This window comes from Python bivittatus, unplaced genomic scaffold (assembly GCF_059951505.1).
Source record: "Python bivittatus isolate LINGU-HERP-01145 unplaced genomic scaffold, Pbiv_v1 ctg000700_np1212, whole genome shotgun sequence".
In the NCBI taxonomy this organism is placed as follows: domain Eukaryota; kingdom Metazoa; phylum Chordata; class Lepidosauria; order Squamata; family Pythonidae; genus Python; species Python bivittatus.
The window spans coordinates 1,333,873-1,352,065 of NW_028277098.1; the positions used below are offsets into that span (position 1 = coordinate 1,333,873).

Here is an 18,193-nt window from a genome sequence, read left to right on the forward strand (position 1 = left end):
ACTTTATTATAGTCATTATCCAACACAAAGGAAATGATATGTGAATATCTGAAGCGGAATCAACAATATCAGAAGAGTTAGACAAAATACACACATAAATTTTTGGCTAAAACAGTATTAAAAACAGAGAATGCTAAGATGCTTGCTCCAGCTACCCATGTGCAACCAAAAAAAAAAAGGGGGGGATTAAAATTAACAGAGTAGTAAAAATTTGAAAATGGTAGCATAAAATTCAAGTAAATATAGATAAATAAAGCAACAAAATAATCCAGAAGGGATTTGGGGATTATAAACTTTGCTTATAGTAAATGATATGTATGGCATGTACACCCCAAGACCTACCTTCAAGGGTGTAAGTAACCAAGAGTTATCCACACTCAGTTATCCATACCGACTATCCATACTCAAGACAGGTTCACTTGCTCTTAATTATCCTTTGCCTGATTTTGTATGCTACCACACAAAACGTGGCCACCTTGTATGTTTTTTCAGGATGTCAGAAAACAGAAATCGTACATAATGTCAGTTGGTGCATCCCATTTTGTTGGTCACAAGTGGAATAATTAGAGCACTTTTGGGTCTGTATAAAAGTGGCAGTTCAGAAGAACATGTTTGATAGTTTCAACCTGTTCTGAGTCAAAGGGACATGTCTGTAGTGGTTATGGTATCTTTTTGTGCCTTCCTGTCAGAAGTGCTGAGGAGAGAACATTTCATTGGGCTAAGGTAATGCCTCCTCTCTGTGTGAGATACATAGCTGGTCCCATAACGTATCTCAGGCTCTCTCCCATGGGAAACTGAATGGTATTACCAGCTTCGATTTGACTATGTCAAACAAGCATTGCTTGAGAGTGGCTGTTGCTTGGTCATAGCCCAGAGATGATAACTAAGTGGGAGAAAGTCCTAGACTTGGAGGTGTGTGTGTTTCTAGAATGTATCTGAAACTGTACAGCCTACATTACTGCATGCTCTGATATTGCACTTAAGATTCTCTCTCTCTCTCTCTCTCTCTCTCTCTCTATATATATATGTATACATATATATATGTATATATACACACACACATATATATTTTGTATCAGAAATCAAACTGAAAAGAGACTTTTTGCACGTCACATTCAAAGGCTGCTCAGAGTAAAGATACATTCAAGAAGGCTTGTAACCTTTACCAGGCAGTGCCTACAATTACAAAAAAGAGGGAAATGCTAACCACCACAGAAATGTCTGGTGTTAGGAACAAAAAAAGCTGGCAAGCTATTGAGATTTACCAAGAAGGGGATGTTGGGACCAGAAGTGATTGATTTTCACTTTTATTTTTTTACAAAGTAATGATAAAAATTACATGAGTGAAACGTTTAAAGACATCTTAGAGAGTCACCAGAATGGATGCTGCCTAGGCTCTGCAGATCCAGCCAAGATGGTGGATAGCCGAGTAAACAGTGGTCCCTGCCAAACAAAGAAGTGCGATGGAACCGAGGACCCCACGATTTCGTTTACTAGGATCTATAAAGGTAAGAGAACATTCACATGGCTGATTAATGCAAATAGCAACATTAACAACTCACGTGTCAAATACGGGCATGCAAATAAACACATTCAACTTTTCCTTCTGCCAATTTTTTCTAAACATGATTTTTATTCTATCCCCTAGGGAACATTAGCATATGGACTTCATTCACAGATAACACTATGCCTGCTTTTGGTTTAATATGATGTGCAAATTCACTTATTATCACTTAGCATTATGGACAGATAAATCCAACAACTTATTATCCTTGGCTTCAAATGTTTTCTGTGAATAGTATAGTCATTATGATCATGTATTGTAAGCCAGATTTTAAGCACAATTTACTGAATAAACCAAGAACAAGCTAGAGTCACCCTGGATTCACACAGTGCACTCAGCCACATAAAAAATACATACCTTAGCAAGATATATGAACCAGCTGTTGTGAGTTGATATTATGTGTGAATTTGGCCATGTTGGTTTTAACAATAAAATCTTAAAAAATTTTTAAAATGCTTTGGCACTCAGTTGATAGATAAATTCAACTGAATTCAGCCCCAGTTTACAGATAAAGTCATAATGGTCTAGTCAAATAATTCCAGGTGTGTTTTCTTCTATATTTCTTTCCCTTTTCTGGGGAAAACATAGGAGGAGCACAAAACAAAGAACAAAAAAACTTAAGAATAAACTATGAGTTTAGACTAATCTTGGTAAAACAACCCAAATTTTGTAAAACAGCATATGGAAGTCAAGAGAATCAAGGTACAGAGTTCAGAAACAAAGCCAGTCAGATGGAAACAGCTTTGCAAATAATGACTGGATTGTAGCTTTCAATGCAAGGACTCACCTCCTGTGTAATAGCCATAAGCATAGAGCGCTCTTCCAATTATCCATGCTGAACCAAGTCCTGTAGCAACACGCTAGAAAGAAAGCAGAATAGTTATTGCACATGGAAAGGATAATATTTACAATAATGGATATTAAATGGACAGTCGCTAGAAGTAAGATTTATACTGTGGAAGAATCATTCTGGAAAGATGTGGTCACACTAGTCAAGAAAAGTAAATAAAGACAGTAATAAAATGTAAAGCTTACTCCATTATTTCATTTGCTCCAGATTCCTTTTTAGCACCCTGTAACTGGGCAAGTGCAAAGATTATGAAGTGATGCGTTCAGTCCAATTAAACTTGCTCTCATTTATCCTGTACAGCTCTTACCCTTTTAACCTTTCCCTCCAACTTTTCTCTTTATCAAGTTACATTATAAGCTCCTTTGCTAATGTGAATTCATGTTGATGGTTGAGATGATTGATAAAAAGAGCAAATCCATTGGTTAGAATTACCTATTTTTCCCAGTCTGATACATGTCCCTAAGATGTGTTGGCTATAGCTGTCATCAACCTCAATCCAAAAATATTTATTTCATAGACAATATACCAGTTTCTTAGACCCATAACCAGGAAAATGCAGTTTAACCAAATACTAAATTGAAATGGAAGACTAAAAAAGCTATAAAAATTGAAGATTGCAGGGGAGATATCAAACAATAGTTATCAAGCAGATTAATGGCTTATAATCCACATGCTTCAAACTACCAGTAACAACAACTATATTTGCAGAAGTTACACTCATTTCTTCCTATTTGTTTTCTTTGCAATGCAGGAGGTAACAGCCATTTTTTAAAAAACCAATTTGCTATTCAGGATGCAAAGTTTCATACTGATGCCAGATTCTGATTACTGGCATCAGTATAAAACTTTGGATGGATGGGTTGGGATATACAACATTAATTCAAGAGGAAAGGAGTAGGAGCAGGGAGAAACTCCCTCTGGTTTTACAAGAATGCCTTAAGAGGCATTATTGGGCTAGAAAAGATACACCAACCTCCACTGAACAAGTTGCTAATCATATCTAGACCTAATATTGTTCTTACCGGGTAATAGATCCCACTGATTCCAAGAAAGAACAGGAAGGAGGGATATGTTTCCAAGCTAAAAACACAGACACAGACCTTTTTTAAGCATGCTTCATTAATGGGTTTTACTCATTTATACCCAATTAAACATTATACAGAACCTAACATATCCCAAGAAAAAAAGCAGAATATTCTGCTATCCTCGAACACCTTTAGCTTGCCTGCAATCACAGCAGCAAAAACAAGTGAATATAACCCCACTCATCTTGCAATTTATAATTTTGCACTACACTCTTTTGTACAATACATTCTTGGTAGCTGTCTTTCCAAGCAGGTGCTCTCCAGCTGTCTCGAATTACATCTCTCATCCATGCAGACTTTAGAACCTATGATTAAAACTCCCAGTACAATCAAACACATCTGGAAAGTACCCAGTTATGGAAAGGTAAATAGTAGAATTGATTCCCCCAAAGAATTCATGGCACATTGTCGAGTACTAATGTAAAAGGGAAGAAAGGAATAAGAGAAACACACACAAAAGGTGTTCAGGGGACCAAGGGGAGATATAAACCGATGGCAGGAAGTGGCAGCAGCCTCTTGGTTCTAAGGGTCTGCAATTTCACTCATTGCTGGTGACTTCTGCACAAGCCCTACATGCTACAATGCAACTGCAGCTGCCTTTGCAAAACGTTTTTTTCAATGGCTGCATCCACGAACATAGAAACAAAAGACCAATAGCTGCATTTCATGATGTACAAGCACAGAGCAGGCAACATGACAGCCTGCTCCATTTATGTACTTAGGAAAAAAGATGTATCACGAGCGCTGCATCGAAACAGACAGGCTTCAGGCTTTCACAATTCCTCTCTAATGCACACAGTGGCACAAGTGGAATCCAAATGACTCCCAGGCACCAAATCTGGAAGAAACTAGGAATAAACACAATGTAGTACAGACTACTCACGTGTTCTGGTGTGCCCTCTGGATACAGTTAAACATGTGCCCATTTTCAGGGTCTGTACTGTACATATTTGGATACTATTGAGAGAGAAAATCATAATCATATACATATATGATTTTGCATACAGTACTTTGGTTATGTACAGCCATATACTTATCACAGGTATGGACCCAAAGCTTACAGTATATGGTACTATAAGTAGTCACAGACGTGTATGCAGCACTTGTTGGCACCTCCTAAAAGAAGCTGCCTGTTTTCTTAGGCTCAAACAGTAGACATATAAACTGACAACCATATAGACAAATTAAAATTAAAACATACATTAATGTAACAAAATAATTAAATAACAAAATTAAAATGTTTATAAATAATAAAATAATAAAACTAAAATAATATTTATGAATAACAACATAAAATAACTGGGTGTAAGAGCATGCTTTTGCCCACTTTGTTGTGGAAGTGAAAACTGGATATATGAGAAGCATAAAAATATCACAGAATCAAAGAATTGTGAAGTTGAAAGCAATCAAAAGTATAATCAGTTCAACGTTCTATAATGTGCAGGAAAACCAACCAACTGCACCCATAAGAGGGGGCTGATCAATATTCTCTTAGAAACCTCCAGAAATGGAGAACTCACAACCTCCATTGACTCACCATTCTACTGTTGTACAGATCTTACCCTCAGCCAGTTTTTCCTTGTATTTAAATAAAATCTAGATAGCTGCACTGATAATCTTTATTTCTGGTTCTAACTTCTGTGGCAATGGAAAATATTTCCTGCCCATCTTCCCTATGGCACCTTTTTACACATCTGAATGCCGGTATCAGATCTCCCCTCAGTCTTTTTTCCAACCTTCTTCAAAGGTTGATCACACAAACAAATATTTTTCAAACTCAACTTCTGTGACTACATGGACACACAGTGGGGCAAAAAAGTATTTAGTCAGCCACCAATTGTGCAAGTTCTCCCACTTAAAAAGATGAGAGAGGCCTGTAATTTTCATCATAGGTATACCTCAACTATGAGAGACAAAATGGGGAAAAAATCCAGAAAATCACATTGTCTGATTTTTAAAGAATTTATTTGCAAATCATGGTGGAAAATAAGTATTTGGTCAATATCAAAAGTTCACCTCAATACTTTGTTATATATCCTTTGTTGGCAATGACAGAGGTCAAACGTTTTCTGTAAGTCTTCACAAGGTTTTCACACACTGTTGCTGGCATTTTGGCCCATTCCTCCATGCAGATCTCCTCTAGAGCAGTGATGTTTTGGGGCTGTCGCTGGGCAACACGGACTTTCAACTCCCTCCAAAGGTTTTCCATGGGCTAGGCCGCTCCAGGACCTTGAAATGCTTCTTACGAAGCCACTCCTTCGTTGCCCGGGCAGTGTGTTTGGGATCATTGTCATGCTGAAAGACCCAGCCACGTTTCATCTTCAATGCCCTTGCTGATGGAAGGAGGTGTTCACTCAAAATCTCATGATACATGGCCCCATTCATTCTTTCCTTTACACGGATCAGTCGTCCTGGTCCCTTTGCAGAAAAACAGCCCCAAAGCATGATGTTTCCACCCCCATGCTTCACAGCAGGTATGGTGTTCTTTGGATGCAACTCAGCATTCTCTCTCCTCCAAACACGACGAGTTGAGTTTAGACCAAAACATTCTACTTTGGTTTCATCTCACCATATGACATTCTCCCAATCCTCTTCTGGATCATCCAAATGCTCTCTAGCAAACTTCAGACGGGCCCGGACATGTACTGGCTTAAGCAGGGGGACACATCTGGCACTGCAGGATTTGAGTCCCTGGCAGTGTAGTGTGTTACTGATGGCAGCCTTTGTTACTTTGGTCCCAGCTCTCTGCAAGTCATTCACTAGGTCCCCCCATGTGGTTCTGGGATTTTTGCTCACCGTTCTTGGGATCATTTTGACCCCATGGGGTGAGATCTTGCATGGAACCCCAGATCAAGGGAGATTATCAGTGGTCTTGTATGTCTTCCATTTTCTAATTCTTGCTCCCACAGTTGATTTCTTCACACCAAGCTGCTTGCCTATTGCAGATTCAGTCTTCCCAGCCTGGTGCAGGTCTACAATTTTGTTTCTGGTGTCCTTCAGCAGCTCTTTGGTCTTGGCCATAATGGAGTTTGGAGTGTGACTGTTTGAGGTTGTGGACAGGTGTCTTTTATACTGATAACAAGGTCAAACAGGTGCCATTACTACAGGTAACAAGTGGAGGAGGAGCCTCTTAAAGAAGTAGTTACAGGTCTGTGAGAGCCAGACTTCTTGCTTGTTTGTAGGTGACCAAATACTTATTTTCCACCATGATTTGCAAATAAATTCTTTAAAAAGCAGACAATGTGATTTTCTGGATTTTTTTTCTCATTTTGTCTCTCATAGTTGAGGTATACCTATGATGAAAATTACAGGCCCCTCTCATCTTTTTAAGTGGGAGAACTTGCACAATTGGTGACTGACTAAATACTTTTTTGCCCCACTGTACGTTATTTTTTTCACAACAACACATTAGTGGTTTGTCACTGACTTCTCCCAAGATGGTTTTTGATTTCTCAATCTATTATTTATTTAAATAAATAAATAAATTTAAATAATTGGCCCCCCAACTCCAATGGACTCTGGGCGGCATACAAAACCAGAAAAAACAAACAAGCATAACAACAGCTAAAAACATTAAATCAGACGGATAGGCCAGACTAAAATGATCTAACAACAAAAACAAAACAACACAGGGGCCTTAGACAATTAGGGGCCAATTATTTAAACATTAACCCAGGACTGGGACCAAAGCCAGATTTTCAAAGCTTTCCAGAATCCTAGGAGAGAGGGTGCCATCCTTATCTTTGGGGGGATGCTGTTCCAGAGGGGGGGGGGACCGCAACAGAGAAGGCATGCTTCCAAGGTCCCGCAAGATGACAATGTCTAATGAAGGGACCTGGAGTGCATCCACTCCACTGGAATGTACTGGGTGGGCAGAAGTGATCGGAGGCAAGTGGTCTCTCAGATATCAGAACTCAGAAGCAGAAGAACACTTCGACATAGGTCTGAGGAGATGTCAAAACTGAGAGCATGTAGTTAACAACTCCTCCTCCCATCTGCACTACTAAAAATCACACCTAGAGATCAAATATTTTCCAATCTTGCCCCAGCTGTCGGTAATTAGGCTGAGTCACTGTGTTGAAAGGTAAGCAAGCACACCTTTTGGCACTCTTCCCAGTTGCAGCACTAAAGGAGTAGATAAAAAGTGTCCTTCCTTTCATCCCTCCCCTGCAAGACTCCCCAGAAAGGGGAGGGGATAATGGGCTACAAGTAGGAAAGACTTCTACCATCCATGACATGAGCCATCTGTAAGAAAGGGTGCACCATCCTGGGGCAGAGAAATGAGAACAGCCAATTCTAGGCCTAAAAACTAATGAAGGTGTTCCAAAGCTGGTACGAAGTTCAGTTCCTTCATGACTGAGTATTGAATGTGAATTGGCAATGCAGGCACGCCCTTCTCATCCAGAACACACAGTGCACCAAGGGCAGAATAAAGCTGCCTCTTTATTAGGCAGAACTCCCATAATACAGCTGAAGTTAAATATAACTAGCCCTAACTAGGCCAGTCCATGCAGAGGAACTGCTGCTCTTGTGAACCTTTCTATCTCATGCAGCTGCCTCCATGATGATTTTTTTTCCTAGTGGAACTCTGACCTCTCCATTTCAACCACTTCCTCTTGAGAGATACAAAGTTTACAGACACCCTATTTTAGCAAACAGTAACTCTCATTTTCATTATTTACCATGGGTAGTCCTCACTTAACTATGATAATTGGGGCCGGCAACTCCATTGCTAAGCAACTTGGTCATAAAGTGTGACATAACATGATCGCTATTTGCGACCTCCTGATGGCTTCCCCATTGATTTTGCTTGCCAGAAGCTGCCAGGAAAGGTTGCAAATGGCGACCACGTGACCATAGGATGCTGTGACCATCATCATTGTGAGCCGGTTGCCAAGTGCCTGAATCACAATCACGTGACCATGGGGAAGCCACAACAGCGAGGAACAATCGTTCGTAGCTGAATCCTCGTTCAGCACCATCGTAACTTCAAACAGTCACTGAATGAGTGGACATTCAGTAAGGACTACCTGTACAAGATTAGGAATAAAAACCTCCAAACAGAATTCAGCCTTAGCACTTTTCACCACAGCAGTTATGTTAGTGGCTGCATCAAGCAAAGTTATGGACTTTCAGCCACTGTGCCTCTTTTAAAAATAAAAACAGAATGCCAGTATACATCTAAAAATATAACAAAATATCACTTGTGGTTGCTTTCCAAATTATAACAGTACCACAGTAAAACTTCCTGAAGTGTGAATGCATACCTCTGACATCATGAGAATACAGAGGATGCTGTCTGGCACCAGAGTCATACCCCTGATTATGACCAGTCCCAGGGCAGCAGAATTGCTTTAAAAGTGCCACAGACCCACCCACATTCCTTACCACCCCATTATTACAACCTATCAAAAAGAATTTCTTAAATTTCAGTCCATTAAAATCCATTTCAACTTACAAAGAGTTGGGGTTTTCCGTATCTCTTTATTGCCACTTACTGACTGTATGGATTTCTGCAGCCCAAATCTGATAACCCTATTCACTTTATGTTTCAAAATTGTTAAGTTTTTGTTAATTGTTAAGTTATTGGTGCAGTCTGCATTCTTAAACTAAGGTCACCATAGAGGGTTAGGGCCCCTTGTATAAAAATCAGATAGACAGACTACCAAGGACTAGGCCTTTTAATGGCTCTGAATTCCCTCCCCCCATGGGCTTATTCCACTCCTCAATGTCTTTAAATGTCACTGAAAACAAATTTGCTCCATTTAGCTTTTCTGTGAAAGTTTTTATGCTGGCTACTTGTTTTACCTCCTGTTTACTTCATTATATAATCTTTTAATTATTGTTTTTTAAATACTGTTTCCTGAAAGGTGAGGCACAATATTTTACATAATTCAACTTGAAGAAGCGTTCATCACATTTCTACACATGCATTTCCTCTCAGGAAATGCTACAGGTTCTGCCTCTCAAATTGCTATTAAGTAGGGGAATTCTGGGAAAATCACTCAAGCTTACCTCCACATGGTATTTTTTGCGTGCTTTCCCCACATTTACTGCAAGGTGTGTTATCAAGACAAAACTGGCAGCACCAGTGAGAATCACATAGCCATATTCTTTCGAGAGAACCACCATCCTGGCACTGTGAAGAAAGTTAAAAGAAATAAATTAGTCCAAGCCCTGTTCACTCTGATATACAGGAGGTGACAGAGTATATCATTACCTGACATAAACAGGTAATAATTACATTCTCTTTCCCCCAACAGAGGACATCCAAACAAAAAGATGTAAGTGAGTGGAAGACCACAATAGAGGCTGGCTTCTACAGGTTAGCACTTCTGAAGCATGCTCTTCACCCCATCATTGTCAAATCCAACAACCAATTTTTCCCAAAAGTGAAATAACTTAAACCTTCCTAGAAAGTTTTAAAGGCACCAGAATTAGAAAACAAATAAGGCAGCTTTGGATTCACATCTCTTCAGTTTAGCTTCATTACACTTCTTATAGGAGAAAACATGTGTGTTACATCTTTTAAGAACTTTGGCAGATTGAAAGCATGCCACCTTCACCGCTGAGAAGCTGAGTTCTGTGTTCCTTCTATTAACTCTGCTAGTTTTGAAAAGAAAAGTTCAATAGGGTAAATAGTTGTAACTTTCATCCAGGATGTTTTTTTGACTTCTCAATCTAACCTGAAGTTTGGGTTTTCCTGGGGATCTTCTGTCTAACTATTAGCTAGAGCCAACCTGCTTAGGTATCACCTGCTGAACATTCAGGTATTTACATCGGAATAAATTCCAATGAATTCTGTGAGTCTTGTTTTCACGCAAAACATGTTTACATTATGCTGAAAGTAAATAAGCACATACATATGTCAGTGTAAAGTCACAGGGAACTATGAATTATTCTACAAACTATAGTTTAGCATGTTACATGAACCAAGTCAGAGAGAATATAACTGCTTTTCAGGAGACTATCTAGGGATTTTTGTCCAAAGCTTTTCTTCTCTTGCATTTGGTGTTCTAATATTAATGACTTTTGTTTTTTCTCCCGACTAGCTAGAATTATGAACTACAGAGTAGTAGGGGATTGAAATAGCTAAATGCCTTAGAAAACAAACCCTCTTTTTCTAGAAAACAAGATGATCTTTCCTTTAAAAATAAGTGTATAAGCAAACCCTATGCTGGCAAACTGTCCCCAAATGATTACTAAAAAAATGCTAACAAAGTAATTACTTTGAATGCATTAAGGTGAGATGACAATGTCCAAGTCCTTCATGAACTAAAAAATGAAGACAGGCTATTGCAAACATCTCCAATTTGCAGGATTCAGTCATAGTTCCAAACTATTGTCCCAATTCATCTGCCATTCATCATTTTCAATATTTAAACTTTGAATATTTAAGTTCTAGTATTTGCTGATACAATACTTAAGCTGATTCCTTGCCGTACATAAAGCTGCATTTTTATACTATGTGAGCAAAGGCGCAAAAGATCTTCCACATTTGGGATGAGGCTGAATTTTCCTCAAGCTCACTCTCTTCCCAACACCCACAAATCCAACTCATGCCCTAGCAGCAGTAACCACAACCACCATGAATAAATTCAGTAAAATAATCACAGTAAATCCTTGAGCTTGAAATACAGGTTGTCCCTGGGTTAAGAACACCCTGTTTATGGATGACCCATAGTTAAGAATGGAGCTTACTGTAGCAAAATTCAAGTTAAATACACAATGATTCGAGTTAAATACACAGTTAATTACACAATAGTACTTATACAGTATTATACAATAACACTGTTCTGGCTTGCATACAAATTCAACTTAAGGACAGACCTTGGGAATGGAACTCTTTCTTAAACTGGGGACTACCTGTGCTGCAAAGGGAGAAAACATCTGTAGAACACTGTAAGCAGCTAATGTGTCCTATATCTGCTATGTTTTCTTCTCAATGTCCTAGTAACTAAGTAAATTCTCCTTTGCGTTGCATCCAAGTATGAGCAAATTCAAAACCTGGGTACAGAAACATTAAGTAGAAAAACACAGCAAGTTGCTCTCCCTCTGTATAAAGCCCCGCCAAAAAACAGTTCATGTGGCAAACCCAAACACACAGGAATTGCTCTCTACAGCCCAACCTCCTTTTAATCTCATAGTTTGAACGTTAAACATTATCATGGTCTTGCCCTCTGCTCTCTTATCTTCTGGGCTTCCACACCACACAAAAACAGAACTTTGAAGCCTGACTACTTTAGGCCCACTTTTTTTTTTTCTGCCGAGAGTTCCTGAAACCTATAAAAGCTTGGAGTTATTTTCTTGAAGGAAACAACCATGTGCTGCAGAGAATTCTAATTTCACTATAGATCTGCTAAAAGCAAGGCGCCTTCCTCACATAATTAGAAGTGATGACTCTTTAGATACTGTTGAACTAAAGCTCCCAGCAGCTCAGCCAGCAAATACAATGATGAGGGATGCCAGAAGTTGTAATTGTTGTACCTTAACCATTAAACTATCCCACATTGTGGCTGGAATTGTTAATTGTAACTCAACATTTTGGGGGGCCATAGATTGTTAGTATCCCCATAGTATGTTCAAAAAGAAAGAAAGAAAAAAACCCAAAAACTATGCTTGCAGCATACTGTTTGAATTAGGCCTTGGTCTGCAAAGAGAACTATAATATCTTAAATACTAACAGCAGATTTATCCTGCAGACTGTCATCTCCTGCATTCCAACAGTACACTTGCTATATAGAATTAATTGAATTTCCCATGATCATATGGCACAGCTATAAGCTAACCACATGAGTTGACGAGCACAGTGACTGGCATATTTATGGCTCAGTGGAAGGCAAAACCTAATGCCAACCAAGGAAGCGAATCCAGCCAGCACCATTCATTTGTGCAGACTGTTTCTCCAGTTAGGTTTTATCTATTCCACGGATTTAGCAGAAGTAGCTACAAGCTACAGTACAAACAATTTCCAAAGCAGAGAGCTGAGAGAGGAGGGATTTGGCCCTAAACAATGCACTTAAGTCTCTTTCCGGCATCCTCAAGTGTACTGGTTTTGGAGGGAGAGAAATTAGCAATAGAGATGTCTACTATTTGTGAGAAACAGCCGCTGCACTCTCACAAAACGCTGGGTTAAAATATGATTGGCTAGCTGTTCAGCGCGTCTTGCAAGCCCTGCCACTGAAAAGTCGGTAACAATGTGAAAGCGCCCCCGACCTCCCGCAGAAGATTTTGCAGGCAGCAGTTAGAGCTAAGGTCTGCGGGGACGAATCTGCTGTAAGTTCAATGGCTCGGCCGCCTCAGTCTCAAACGCCCGTTGCACAACCAAGGTGTGGCAAGGAGCAACTTTTCCCCGGAGGACAGGCTAAGCAGAAAACAAAACAAGCGCGTTTACAACGATCTGCGGCCAAGTCCCCCACCCGCGGCCTTCGGAAAGGCTCATTCCCTCCAAGCGGGCAGGCGCGCCCCCATGGCCCCAACTCACCCTTCCCCGCGAGCTGGTTCGGGACAAGGCGGACGGCGATCAAAGGGCCGAGGCGGCAGCAGCACTGTTTCCCCGCCGCTCAGCCGAATCTCCCGGCTTCTGTTAGCGCGGAGCCCGCGACCCGCCCGCGCCAGGGATGACCTGGAACAGCTCCGCCCCGGGCAGAAAGAGGTTCTCGCAGGCAGCGCGGGGCGTTCCTGCGACTCTGATGCTCGTCCGTATTTGAGCTACAGAAAGTCAGAAGGGCCTCTTCGCTGTCACCTCCTGACGCCTGGGTTTTTGCAGCCCAGACATGGTAGCCTTCTGCTGGTAGCTTTCCAGTCTTGCAAACGGTGATAAAATGCACGGCGTGGAAACAAGTTCTTGTAATTCTTTGTACGTAGTGCTCCGATTTAACTTATCTAGAATTTTAGCTCTGTCCCTTTTCCAGTTCAAGGAATGATGGGCTATTGCATTCCACTTGGGGTAGTAAAAAGGCAGAATTAGCCTCCTCCCTGTTTCCGCTTACTCTTTTACCAGCTGTTCTTTCACCCACTAGCGATTGAGTCTCATCTATGTGTAGTGTATTTGTCTCATCAGATGCATCTTGCATTACACCTCCATTACTGTATTGTTAAAGGGGCGAAGTTCCACAATGCAGGATGTACATGTAGGTACGTTCATGTGCAAACAACAGTGCAAGATGAGGCACACTGTTGCCCAAATAAATTAATTAAAAATTAAATTCACAAATGTTGATATTTTTGAGCTGTTACCTTGCCTTAAAAAAACTGTATAGTCTGTATAACCCACAGGGGTTAGAGTTTCTGCATTGAAATGTAAACACTTAAGGTTTAAACTATTTTATGCTTATAAATACATTCCCTGGAATGCCTGAGTAGTTCAGAATCCCATACAGTATTCCCTTCAACCCAGGCTAGTTACATTTCTAGCCATATTAGCGGTCTAATGTTGCTTAGTGGGTATAGTGAGGCAATGAGATGTGATACTCCCACAATCATTGCTTATTTCTCCTCCTACCAGGCAGACCTCTGGCCTGATTGCCCTGCCATTCTTTCTCTGCCCCAGGAGTAATTTCTCCCCTTATTATTTTGGCCTCAGAGGATGCAGGGTTCTACCAGGATTGCTGGAATATTGCAAGAAACCCAGGCTGAAATGTTCAGACTGTTTACTGCAGTTTGGGTGGTTCCCTAAAAATAGGTGTGTTTAAGCACATTTGGAGTTGAATTTTATCACCTGCAAAAATTATTCTACTAAAAATCACTACTTTGCTGATGAATTTCAGTGGCAGGATCACAGAACAGCTGTTGGGCTATAAAATAACACAGAGTAAGGGTTCAGCAAGAAGAGCCACACTAAATAAGTTTTTACTAACCCAGTAAAATCTATTCCTAGATTTTCTTGTGCCACATTTAGCTTTGCCTTTTTGAAAGAAATGAATTTGTACCTTCTGGAAATTTTACCTTAATCACACAAAGATCAACTTGGTTTAAAATGATTGCCTTTCTCTAATTATGTTCTTATTCATGTGAAATTCTTGCTCAACAAATCGGGGGGGGGGAAGCATATTTGTGCATTGTTAGGGCTGTGTATCTCCAGTGTGCAGCTGTCTCCGTGCTGATGGAGTATTCTGTTTCAAACATCTATGTATTAGCTTCAGATGTATGCTTGTATTGACACACCAAAAGTCAGGGATTGTTCAACTCCTGCCTTTCTGACTGTAAAGCTGATAGTTTTGTCAGAAGTCCTACTTAGAGCCTTTCCCATTGGTGTCCATGAGAGAGGGTTTTTTTCCCCTAGTTTGAAACCTCCTCCCCATGGATGCCAATAGTCTTGAACATGCCCTGACAATGGCTGGTGTGGGTCTTCCGGGCTGTGTGACCGTGTTCTGGAAGATTTGTTTCCTAACGTTTCGCCAGCACCTGTGACTGGCATCTTCAGAGTGCAGGAGCACAGACAGGAGCAGTTCTCTCTGTGCCCAGGGTGATGTGACCCTTTTGTGGGTATTTATAGAGATCTGGGGGGGGGATTGGGGGTGTGGGGGGGTTGGGTTACTGAGTGGCTGCTTGTTTTGGTGTCAGAATCTGTGTGTATCTTCCTGGGGATTAGGCAGGGTTTTTTTTTCTATTGAATTGTTAACGAGGGGCTGCTGGGAGTGATTAGCAAGTTCATTGTGTGAACTGTTCACATGTCCTGGTGGTTGAGCTGAGTTCGTTGACCTTTTGCAGGCTGTATTTTTCAGGATTGGTAGCCAGGTTTTGTTGATTTTTAGACTCTCCTCTTTTTTATTGAAACTGTGCTGGTGTTTGTGAATCTCAGTGGCTTCCTGGTATAGCCTGGTATAGTGGCTGTTGGTGTTGTCTAGTATCTCTGTGTTTTCAAATAGGATTTTGTGTCCAGTGTGCTTGAGAGCATGTTCAGCTACTGCAGATTTTTCTGGTTGCTGTAGTCTGCAGTGTCTTTCGTGTTCTTTTATCCTGGTATGGATGCTGCGTTTTGTGGTCCTGATGTATACTTGCCCGCAACTGCATGGTATGCAGTATACTCCTGCGGTGGTGAGGGGATCCCTTTTGTCTTTTGCTGATTTTAGCACTTCTTGTACTTTTCTGGTGGGTCTGAAGATTGTTTGGAAATTGTGGAGAACTGCTCCTGTCTGCTCCTGCACTCTGAAGATGCCAGTCACAGGTGCTGGCGAAACGTTAGGAAACAAAACTTCCAGAACACAGCCACACAGCCCGGAAGACCCACACCAGCCATCGTATGCCGGCCGTGAAAGCCTTCGACAATACAATGCCCTGACAAATTTTGTCCTGCTACATTCTCAATGTTGCTTTCATCACACCCCCAACCTGTAACTGAGCAGTCAAAATTCTGACGTCAAAGTTACATTTTTCCTTTAAAGCAGGCAATAAGCAATGGCAGCTTTGTCATAGGTATAGTGTGACATGTTTCATCAACTCTCTGCTTAGTGTTAACAGGTGACCCCAGGATCAGCCTGGTACCTACTGGGAACTTTAAGCTGGTGTGGCATCTCCTTACCTCTGATCATTATCTTCTAGTCCATTCTGCTTTGAGCGATGAAAGAGTTGAGTTCTTTCCAGCCAGCCTCTTCCCATTTATCCACCAGGTCTCCAAGGTGATCCCCTTCTCAGAGACCTGGATCAACCTGTAGGGCAATTGACCAGCAGGAGGGTGGATTTCTACAGCAAAGTAAGAGAGAGAGAGCTGGTTCTGGCTCTGCTGCATCATGGTGCAACTCCTCTCATGCTTGTTAGTTGCTGTTTGGGCTGCTTTGGAACATGGATTTAGCATTCTTCCAGATTAGTTCTAAATTTGTGTCCAAAAAGAGCCTGGGGATCAGCTGAGGATCAAGTAATTGGGCTTCCTTTGAACAAACCCTCACAAACACTTGCATCAAACCAGAGCAATTTTTAACAGAGGCCTAAATCTACTAATTTGCTGATGCTTTCAGGAGGCTCCTTTGGCTATCCTCCTACAATCTTTTACAGGCCTCCAATTCTGATGTAAATGGTTTATGCTTGAATTCTGAGGTATGTAACCAAACCTTGTTATGTGGGACTCTCTTGATCTAAGTAGCGTGGACCTTAATGCTTTCTTTTGAAGATTGTTTCCTGTAAGTGACCAATAACTCAGTTTAGGTGTCCCATCTTGCTGCTGGCTACCAGCCCCAGGAGAAGAGGGAATTGCCTGCTCAAGCCACTGTTCTTTTATGTTGAGCTCCCTGAAGAATGGAACAGTGTGTCCCATGCCTTAAAAGATCTGTGACTGAATCCAGGGGGATACAGTATCCCTCTTTAGAAGGTGAAATATGCTTGATGTCCAGCCCCAGGTAAGAGGTACCTTTTTTACCTTTCTCAACAATATTTTCTAAAAACTTGCAATAATAGGTGCCTAAGGAGAGTTGAGCTGATGCTAGGGATTCATTGGAATGATTTTTAGTGCTGGTAAGTAAGACAATGCTTTATTATTACTCATGCATATATTCTTTCATTGTGGAATGTAAAATTATTGAATGTTTAAGTTTTGAAGAATGCACTTAGAAATATAAGAACAGTTCTTTTTATTCAAGCTAGCTCCAGTCCTTAGGCTGAGCACTGCTGCTCTAGGCAGTATTTTCTCACACAATTGTCATTGGCAATCCTGTTATTTTTTAAGACTCTGTTTCTCTGATGCCTGTATAGCCCCATTCGGAATCTCTCAGCTGACATTTATTTCAAAGTATAATTCTTAGTCCAGGTAAAATATATGGTGGTGGTGGGGCCTTCCTGGTAGCAGGACCATAAATATGAAGATGCCTAAATAAATCTGCAAAGTTCTTTCTTTCCCCATTTTCTGGAGATGGATTTTCCACCATTATTTTAGGGTTGAAATGATGATGATGATGATGATGATCATCATCATCATCATCCTTGGTTTATAGCTGTGATATGTATGTGTACCACAGTGTACGGGATACTATGTGAAAGTGTAATATTTATTCGTGTTTTGACTTTTCTTTTATTCTGAATCATCTTTAAAGGTAGAATAAAATACCTAAAATTAAAAAAAACTCCATCACTCTGTTAAATAGGATCTATTTTAGTAGAGTTGTACTAATGATTGCAGCCTCGGTGTAATTTTTTTATGCTTGTCTACTGAGAAGTAAGTCTCACTGTTTTCAAAAAGATTTGATTTATAGGTTACTGCAATCTTAGTGAATGCCCTGGGAAATATTTACAATAAACATGCATAGGGTTCATTGGTTATACATAGACACAAATCATTTATAGCCTAGTTGGCTGTTTCCTCTTCTTCCTCCTCATCTTTTCCTGTGGCAGTTAAGAGCTCATATATCACTGCACATACTCCCATTAGCCAGGCCAACACAGTGCCAGCAGAGAATATACCGAAGCCAACTAACCCCAGAAAGAGATAGTCTTGGTCGCTGAAATGGATGTAGCACTTGTAGTAGAGTTCTTCCTGTGCCTCTTCCAGCATTTTCAAACCATGCATAAAAACAGGGTTGTAGCAGGTGACATTGGCTGGGTCTGCAGAGGAAACAGGGATGATGACAGGCCTGGGTTTATGTTAGAAATCACACCAACAAAGGATGCTCAGAGGTTGCAGGAAGGAATATCTAGAAGCTCTCAGAATGCACTGTAATTAGTTATCTAGAGTGGGAAGATCCATGAGTTCATTTCCTGGTAGAG

The 18,193-nt window shown here is 40.6% G+C and overlaps 1 protein-coding gene across 2 annotated transcripts; it reads right to left on the reverse strand.

Annotated features, from left to right (window-relative positions):
* Positions 1–1,291: 1,291 nt before the first annotated feature.
* On the reverse strand, positions 1,292–13,160 carry MGST3 (microsomal glutathione S-transferase 3). 2 transcript variants are annotated; one of them, XM_025169905.2, is made up of 6 exons: positions 12,984–13,160; positions 9,515–9,638; positions 4,383–4,456; positions 3,437–3,494; positions 2,352–2,424; positions 1,292–1,500 (listed from the first exon to the last, which is right to left on the reverse strand). In XM_025169905.2, exons 2-6 carry the CDS (start codon positions 9,629–9,631, stop codon positions 1,391–1,393), a joined length of 432 nt encoding a protein of 143 aa, XP_025025673.1. In that variant the 5' UTR covers positions 9,632–9,638; positions 12,984–13,160; the 3' UTR covers positions 1,292–1,390. The 2 variants fall into 2 exon arrangements, with proteins under 2 accessions (XP_025025673.1, XP_025025674.1); XM_025169906.2 differs by lacking the exon at positions 12,984–13,160 and adding an exon at positions 11,330–11,480.
* Between the last annotated feature and the right edge of the window lie 5,033 nt (positions 13,161–18,193).